Raw genomic sequence first — 9,074 nt, 5'->3', positions numbered from 1 at the left:
GAGAAACATATGATACCACACCGGGCTACTTTATCCATCAGCATGAGGTTTCGCAACTTCGTCTGTAAGAAGGTCCTTTGCTACAATATTACACATCTGCGCCGCTGGTGTAGTGGTATCATGCAAGATTCCCATTCTTGCGACCCGGGTTCGATTCCCGGGCGGCGCACACCTTTTGATGATGATAATCATCAATGTGCAAGTATAGCTGTTAGCTTCAATGAAATATGCTTTCTACATATCGTATCTTCTATAACATATTATTCAATAGGTTAATCTACTTGTTCTTGTATGTGCAGGCCTACTAACAAGGAATTTCAGCAGGGGCTCTGGTTTTACACAACTACACAAAACAACAAATTTTACGGAAGACAGATGAAAATACACATAGGCCTACAGCTAAAAACAAGCTGAACAACGATAGATGTGGAAAATATTTATTAATGTTGTTATATGTAGGCTAAATAGGTAAAAAATATTTAATAGGCTATAAAAAGCACCAATGAACAACATAATGGATTTAAGCATAATCTGCAAGTCGATCTGTTCTAAAAATTGCAAACAAGAACACAATAGTGTAAGGGTCAGAGTGCAAAGAGAGCTGGAATAAATATTGAATGATTAATAGCCTGCTTTATGAAGTAGGCTAGGTGTGTAATATGTACAATATGCTATTATGTACTATAGTTTACTCTTGTTTACTTTATAATTAGGTTTATTACTGTATACTGTCTGCTACGTAGCAGAAGGGAGTTACAACCTGTTGTAATGTGACAAATGAATCTACCTTGTTGTACCTTGGATATACGCCTTCAGTGAATGCAATATATAGACTTGTACAGTAGTCTACGCTATACAGCGTAGGCCTACATAGGCCATTGTTAGATTTATATTTAACAATGATAATAGTATGTACATGTTAAAAACAGTGTGTGTTTAAACTATAAATAACCTAAATATGTGATTTATATTTTGTAGGTGGATGTTATAGGCCTATATTCTCCACAGCTGCAAACTGAGGCTACATATCTGTGCACCTCTGCAGTAAAGCTATCACACAAACTCCAAAAGCAGGACTAAACCAGACTATATGAAGACTGAAACTAAATACCTGCTGGGTTCATTACTTGGAGAGCATCTATTCCCTGCTGGCGCGTGGAACCTGTTACCTGGCAACCTGCTGAATGCTGTCTGTTTGTGCGATATTGTTCAAAGAAAAGAAAAAAACAACAACAACTAATGTTGCCTGGGAACGACGTAGCCAACAGAGACAAGACTGTAAGAGGACCACAAACTTACAGCATCGATATGGAGTCCGTAAAGTCTGGTAGAAGTGCGTCGGCGTGCGAGCTGAACTACAAATCTGCGGAGGGATGTCTCAGCATGTGCGGGATGTGTCCATCATGCGCCTTTGCCCCCAAACCACCGGGCTCAATTCAGTGTTTGTGGAAGGTGTCGGATGAATTCAAGAGGAGATTCGTGGTGGAGCTGCTTTTACGGTGCCGAAACACCCAAGTGCTCGAAAGAATCCAGAGCGTGCTTGGTGTAACATCATGGACTTTATTCACTTACGCCAGGGCAAGGAGCCCAACTTCACCTCAAGATTACCCTTGGCGCAGCACAGACCGGGCACTGGATGGGAAACCACTTGGCATGGACATGAAGGAGATCTGGGACTGGTTCAGCAGCAGCCCCGACTGTATAAAATCGCGGTATCTTTGCCGTCTTTTTTCACTTTGTGACTCAGAACTTTTACGCATGGTCGCTAATTTAACCAGCGTGCTTCTGGTCAGACAAAAGCGAGGGTTACTGCAATTTAATGGTAAATGTTTGTCGTTTTTATTTATTATTTCTTTACCCAGACCTAAATCTTTACAGAGTCATTTGAATTTTAAATTGTGCACGCTCACCTCAGAGCTTTTTATTTAACTTCCACTGCAATTTCTGTTTGGTACCGCTAAAGCTCGGTAAAGGGCAGAGATGCACAGCTGGCTGCTCCAGAGATGGCTTTTAATTTGTGAAGTGATTTAATGACACAAGGTCTTCGCTCAATGACACATGTGCTTTGCACTGTTTATTTTGGTTATTAATAATTCTTATCTCTTGACATTACCCCCTTTTCAGTGAGTAGTCGCAATAAACATGATCAGGACAGCGATGAAGACTCGGAGGACCCAGCTCTTATGGTAGTGCCTGGATCCTCGAAGTCTGTGTCTGGAGTTAGTCGATACCGAGACTTCATAGCCTGCCTACCTGTTGATCTGTCAAAGAGGATATTAGGTATGGCGCTTCACTGATATGTTATGTTAGGAGTCAACCTTCAACTGTCTCCATGTTCAATCTAAAGTGTGCATTGACAATATAAAGAAACTAAGCCAGTCTAATGTTGTGTGGTTAGCACATGTAAGAACCATAAAGCCTTGCCAAGCAAACGGCTGTCTGCTCCCAGTGACCTCTGTCTGCAGGTTAAAACCATGTTTACTGAAAGGGAGGAAAGTGATGCCAAAAAAATGTACATTTGGTATTTTATAAATAAATATATATGCAGACTTTACATGTGTGTCTTCCACCAGGTCTGTTGGATGAGCATACTTTGAGATGCTGCCATAAGGTCTGTCGATTCTGGCAGCACCTTGCACAGGAAACGGTGGAGGAAATCAAGTTCAGAAGAATTTTTCAGGATCAAATGAATGCAATGATGAAGGTTGAACATTTTTTGTGTTTACATGATTGTTAATCATGCAAAATATTTGTATATTTAAATGTGTTCAGAGTTGTTGTAGTTCTCTGCGATGAGGATGACACAAAACGTTTTTTGATGATCAAGTGTGTGGTGGTGAAGTTTAACAATAAAAGTATTTCTCTATAAAATTATTTAAAATAAAAATGACATAATTGATAATACATTTTTTTTCTGTTCTAAAAGGGCAAACGTATTAATATAGTAAGTCCTACTTACGCCAGCATCGTTGAAGTTCCCGTACCTGTCGAGGATGATGAGAAAGCGGATGTTCAACCTGGCGTTCAAAAGGTCAACACACCAACACCATAGCTCTATGTTCTAGAAATACAGTTGTCAATACATGAATAATCTTTTCTGTGATTGTCTTCACAGGTGAAGCCATTTGAAGCTGCTTATACCAAAAGCAATACCAAGACAGTGCAAATGGAAGAACGAAATGTTTATTGTGGTGCATACTTTACCACAGTGCTGCTGGACAAGTTAGTGTGTTCAATTTCCCTTTTGGATGTAGCTGTATGCATGTTTTTAAGAGTACCATAATAAACCCTACACATTGGAGTAAAAGCATACATTATGTTGTACAACTCACTTGGTTGTGTTTGGGTTTGACAGAGAAGACCCTCATCGGGTGGTGGACTACAGAGGTGGATCGCTAATGGCAAAGGGCTCCAAGGACCGTGTGGTGCATCTGCTTTATGTGGCTTCAGAAGCTAAAGCTGTGTCCATGATGAAGGGCCATGTTGGCAGCATTCGGGCAGTACTGCTCTGTGAGGACAGAGACCTGGTGATAACTGCGAGCGGCGATGCAAGTATCAGGTGAGGAGGAGATGGAAGCTGGTGCATGTTGTCATAACTCACGTTTAACACGTTATTCATTAAATGACGATACTGATAATGATACATTCCTCCTTGTGACTAAAGTAGGTCCGATAGGGTGGGTGTTTATTTGTTGTTTCATCACACCTGCAGGTGCTGGAATTTGAAGACAGACAGGTGTGTGATGGTGCTGTATGGTCACACTGGCGCTGTGAACTGCCTGGATCTCCATGCTGATAGACTTGTCTCAGGATCTAAAGACTGTATAGTAAAAGGTAAACAGCCTTTGAACGATGCATATCATCGTTCAGACATAGGATTTCATCTTTAGAAACACACATCCACTACAAATCACATTTTTCTAATAAGAAATAGTTATCAGGGACCTGTTCCAAATTGAATTGAATTCAGTGTCTACTTTGTTTTTACGAAAACATTTTCCCAGAGCTTCTTTAAAATATGTCCCAAAATTGCAAAATATCAACTGATGGTATTATTTTGTTGTGCATTTACAGGATCTTCTCATCTTTAATCGTACATGCAGAAGCAACAATATTCTGGTTGTGCAACAGTACCAATGAAATTACACATATGATTGCTTGTGTTTGCTTTCAATCCAATATTTTTTTGTATAGGCCTACTTATTAAGCAGAGCCACCTGATAAGGCTTTATTTGACCCTACTGACAGGATTTTAGAAATTGTTTTAACACTTTAATGTTAACTTTGTGTTTTTGTTTTACTAATACTGTGTGTGCATGTAAGCTAAAATTAACTACCATACTGCCAGTGTGGAGTCTACACACAGGGAAGCATTTTGAGGATTTTCATTTCAAGCACCCCAGTTCCGTCCAATGTGTGAGGATCAACACAAGAACAGTCTATAGCAGCTGTGATCGGGGCCTTGTCAAAATATGGGACATGGAGAAGGCATCGCTGCGTAGGGTGAGATTTATATTAACACTTTCTTTTAATAAACTGTTTTTTTTACATACAGTATGCCAAACTGTACTTCATCAACAATTAATGATATCTTTATCATACCTTCGCTCATTTGTTTGTATAATATATTACTTTCCCGAAGGTGATCGATGCCCACAGAAGCTCAGTGAAGTGCCTTTTCTTCAATGAATGGCACTTTTTATCCGGGGATTCTAACGGTCAGGTCATGGCCTGGAGCATCAACTGTGACGCTAAACAGTGTCTTATGACCTTCAACCACCCAAAGTAAGCAAGAAACCTTTGGAGCTGACATGCCTTGAAAGTTACTTCAACATTTTTATTTTAATGGTATAGTAATGTCTTCAGTATATTATAGATATGTTTTTGTCACATTTTCTTACCTTGTTGCCTGTCCCTGACAGTGCCATTTCTAACTAAAAGAAATATCCCTACTGAATCACCTCCTAAACAAATGATGTGTCTGTCTGGTCTGCATTCACAATAACAGTATTCTCAAAAGCAGTTACATTCCAGTGACCTTAAATGTTGAATCTAATGATGACTTTTCTGCAGGGAGGTAAAATCTCTGACTCTCATCTACCTCCGTGTGGTTACCGGCTGTGTGGATGGAAAGATTCGTATATTTAATTTTCTCACCGGAGATTGTCTGAGAGACATCACAGCAGAGGCTGAAACAGGCCGAATATTGTCTGTGCACTTCCTTGACAACAGGTGAGTCCCATGCACTCTCATGAAAGCGTATTTATTATTATATATTTTCTTATTGTGGCGTTCAGATGTCTCTCATGTTTTATTTCTACACCCTGCTTTAGTATTTTAGTGAACGCGGCATCCAGTGTGAAGCGCTACCAGTTTGCCAAAGTGTTTTGGGATTACACAGAGCCAACAGAAGGAGGCTGGGGTGATGGGATGGCTCAGGATGGCTTGGTTTCTGAGAAATCTGCAGCTTTGCTCAGAAAGCTTTGCTTAACCTCTGTCGGGGCCGATCACACGGCACAGGTGGCTTCAACCAGCCAAAAGGTCCATAACTGTTACAACAAAAGGCCAGAGAGAGCCGAGCTGCTTTACCGCACCTGCTTCCTGTCTACCTCCACTAAATGTCGAGAACAAGGTAAGCATGCTCAAGTATATGTCAAAAATAGCAGAAATGTGTTTTAAAATCAGGCCGTTGCTGTAAATGAAACTTATCCTTCATAGCCAGAGAGCGCTGGGGGGCTGCTAAACACTCAGTGATGCTGAGTGAGAAGGAAACAAGTGAACGGATGAAGAGGAGGGGTCTTCATCATCCTCTGACACGTGACTCCATCCTCCTCAGGGTCAATGCCATCCAGAAGGCGCAGTGCACGGATGAAGTCAGCATGAACATGGAGTGCAATGCCAGGCTTCGAGATTCCTGGGGTCCTTACACATCTCTGGAGCCTCTGCACTCTGACCTTATGGCCCTGAAGCAGACTCAGATATATCCAATGTGGCACACAAGTGATGGTCATCCCAGGAGGGCCAAGACCTGTGTGCCAATTTTAAAGAGACCTGTCAGTCAAAATATGACAAACACAATCTCAGACAGAGATGTGTTCACTGTCCCTGACAGCACGAGGAGACACCACCCCTGTTCGTTTTCAAATAAAACACAGCCTCGCAGTGCAGACACACACAGGGCAATCAAGAGAGTGAGTGGATTCATTACAAGTGCCACAGAAAGGCCACGGGCTCATGAATGCAGGATCATGAGACCGCTACCTAACCCAGAAAGCTCCATGAAAACTAGTACCAGCTTGCCCAGGATCAGTCCTGTGGGTCCATTCAGAGACCAGGAAGCATTCAGGCTAGAAGACTGTGTCTTGGCCAAGAGGGATCTCATGCAGAGCTGTGAGCAAAAACTGTCCAAGAGGGATAAGAAGCAGGAGAAAACACTGCAAAGAAAGTCACATATGCATCATTAGATGCAAATTTATTCTTTTTATGATATAATGTGTCAGCAGAACTCTATTACCAGTACACACTTAGTGTTCTGGACATATTTGTTAATCCACCACATGGTGGTTTGGCACCACATTTTTACATGTGATGTTTCATTAAACTCCACTAGGGGTCAGTATTGTTGCATCTGATGACCGGATGATGACCCAGGTTTGCTATATCATAGCTTTTCAGTATGTTTAATTTTTATTATTTTTTAAACTTTATTTAGAATCTTTTTTTCATTTAATTATTCATCAGATGTAATTCTGTATTAGTTTTTAGATTTTTGATTTTGCTTTTTGTGAAGTTGAATGTATCTTGAGTTTCCATTTATATATTCAGTTAATGTTAGTAATAGGAGTGAGAAGCACACAGTTAAGTCACACTTTTTATGCAGTATATTTGACATATAGGTTGTTATTCTGTAGTTTAATTGCACCTGTACACCTGTGAAATAAAAAGTATTTTCATATACTGTAACACTAGTACTAATTTGACTTTTTTATAATTAACTATACAAAAATGCCCTTTCAACATGTATTCTCAAATTCCAACCGTTCTAATAATCAGTAGGCTACCTGTCAGTTAACGCCTGGTGTTTGTACCACAGTGTTTAAATGTTTCCATATGGGGAATATTCTCATCTACAATTTTTCCTTCAGTTCCATCTTCCTGAATCAACAGTCAGAATCTTTCGTCATAAATCAAGCAAGAAAAAAATCTTTGTGGGTTTTTAGCTTCAAACAAGATGAGTTAAGTGATCAGAATGAGAGGAGTTTGTCCTATTCAGAGAGACCTTTCACCCTGCCAACTGCCCTCTAGTCCTGGTGCCTCGAGGGCATCATTAGGGGCGAGGAGGTTGAAGATCAGGGAGAGGGTCCTCTGCTTTGACAGCAGCAGCACAGCAGCTGGGCACCAGTGAATAACAAAGGGTCATGAGGAGAACTGACTGGGTAAGACGTCCCACTTTGGAGAATCTCTTTTTTCAGGAGTGCACTGCTGCTAATTAATTTGATCTGCAGAAAACTGGGGATAATGGTGCTGCCGCCTTTTTTCTCCTGTGGCAGTGTGACGTAGGGAAACAATGCTCCCCTCCTGCCACCCCAAGCTGGGTTTAGCTTCATCATGCAGCACAGCTCCCCCATTGTTACATCAGGTATGGAGTCTCTTGTCCAGGACCAGCAGAGCTGCAGGGGGGATAATGGGCGTAAAATCAAAGCAAAGTAATAAAAAGGAAAGTCTTCATGGAGGAATGCTCCTAGACCTTCTGCTCCCTTGAGCAGTCCCAAGGGTTGGCTGGGTAGAGGAGGGTACAGGTTTATTTATGCATGAGAAGAAGCTTGAAAGAAATGACAGTTAACCCTCTCGCAGTGAAAGAAGGTTTTAAGGGTTGAAGGTGACAAAAGATGTTTCGGTATGACCCAGCTGCCCTTTGCTCTACATGGATCTCCATCTCCAAATTCGGACATTTGCATCATAGTTGATTTGTCAAATTAATTAAACATTTTTTGTCATGCTGTGTCAGCAGCAGGTTTGAACTCTAAGCTCGCTTTAGACTACAACCCTCTTGCCAGACCAGGTCAGTCACGGCCTTCCATGGGATAGAATATGATTAACAAAATATTTGCATGTCACTCAGACGAGTGGCTGACTTGCCCTGGAGCTGTCCAGATATCACACCGCTACCAGGTCTAACGAGGTGGGCATCAGATGCAAAAGCCCAATGAATATGCAAATCATACCAGTCTCATGGGGAACAGACTCGTGATAAGAGCAGTGACTAAATTCTCCCCATTGTGTCGACATTGCTGTGAAAGACAGCCATATACTGTGCTGTACCTTAGAAGCTCTTGGAGAACTGAAGCTAAGCTGAAACAGGTATCATAACGAACAACTTCACCAACAGCAGTGACATCAACACATGAGAGTGATGACAAGCGCCTTGATCCTTGATCGCCTTAGGACAGCTTTAAACACCAGGTCACACGGCTAGCATTGTTTCCAACCGCCCCCTGTTAGGATTTAGTGGAGCCAGGCTGGAAACAAAATCCATATGCCTTTCTGACCTCATTTGCAGATAGAGATCATAAGTGATACAGCCCGAACGAAGGGAGGCAATTAACAGGAACACCATTACCCAGATATGGGACTGATTAACATCCACATCCAACCAAGCCAAATAGATAAGAGGGAATCTGATTGCTCATTGATTGGATGTTATTGGTGCCTCTGCAGTGGGCAGGTTCTTGTTTTCTAAAGTTGGACGTCACTGCGTTCAAGGGCCCTTGATTGAGCCAAAAAAGAGCAGAGTGAAACCACTGTGACCACACACCAGGAAGATGATCAAAGAGCCTACTGCTGGCTTCTGGCTCCTCCTGTACAAGACAAACCCCCAACAGATAATTATGCAAAGTTGCTACTCACAGATGGCTCAGTCGTGTCAAAGTGCACTGATATGTGCTGTAGAGGTGCCACCTGAATAGAAGAGGTTGATGTAAATGCTACATTCCACATAAAGAGCCATTGTGTAATTGGACTGTAAAGGTAGCAAGATTTGTACCTTGATTTTGTTTATGTTTATGTCATTAACT

The 9,074-nt window shown here is 41.5% G+C and overlaps 1 protein-coding gene and 1 non-coding gene across 2 annotated transcripts; both read left to right on the top strand.

Annotated features, from left to right (window-relative positions):
- The first annotated feature begins 98 nt into the window (after positions 1 to 98).
- trnag-ccc lies at positions 99 to 169 on the top strand. The gene has a single exon. It is a non-coding gene; the product is annotated as a tRNA-Gly (tRNA).
- A 983-nt stretch (positions 170 to 1,152) lies between these two features.
- fbxw10 (F-box and WD repeat domain containing 10) lies at positions 1,153 to 6,963 on the top strand. Its single transcript, XM_038734971.1, has 12 exons — positions 1,153 to 1,822; positions 2,125 to 2,280; positions 2,574 to 2,704; positions 2,927 to 3,031; positions 3,116 to 3,222; positions 3,356 to 3,559; positions 3,713 to 3,834; positions 4,349 to 4,503; positions 4,643 to 4,785; positions 5,074 to 5,232; positions 5,334 to 5,632; positions 5,719 to 6,963. The coding sequence occupies exons 1-12, from the start codon at positions 1,240 to 1,242 to the stop codon at positions 6,462 to 6,464; spliced, it is 2,910 nt and encodes a 969-aa protein (XP_038590899.1). The 5' UTR covers positions 1,153 to 1,239; the 3' UTR covers positions 6,465 to 6,963.
- The last annotated feature ends 2,111 nt before the right edge of the window (positions 6,964 to 9,074 follow it).

The sequence above is a fragment of the Micropterus salmoides genome, unplaced genomic scaffold (assembly GCF_014851395.1).
Source record: "Micropterus salmoides isolate LMB-PRFRI ecotype aquatic unplaced genomic scaffold, ASM1485139v1 Ms_hic_scaffold_21, whole genome shotgun sequence".
Classification (NCBI taxonomy): domain Eukaryota; kingdom Metazoa; phylum Chordata; class Actinopteri; order Centrarchiformes; family Centrarchidae; genus Micropterus; species Micropterus salmoides.
Note: the sequence above shows the minus strand (reverse complement) of the source record. Positions and strands in the feature narration are given on the sequence as shown.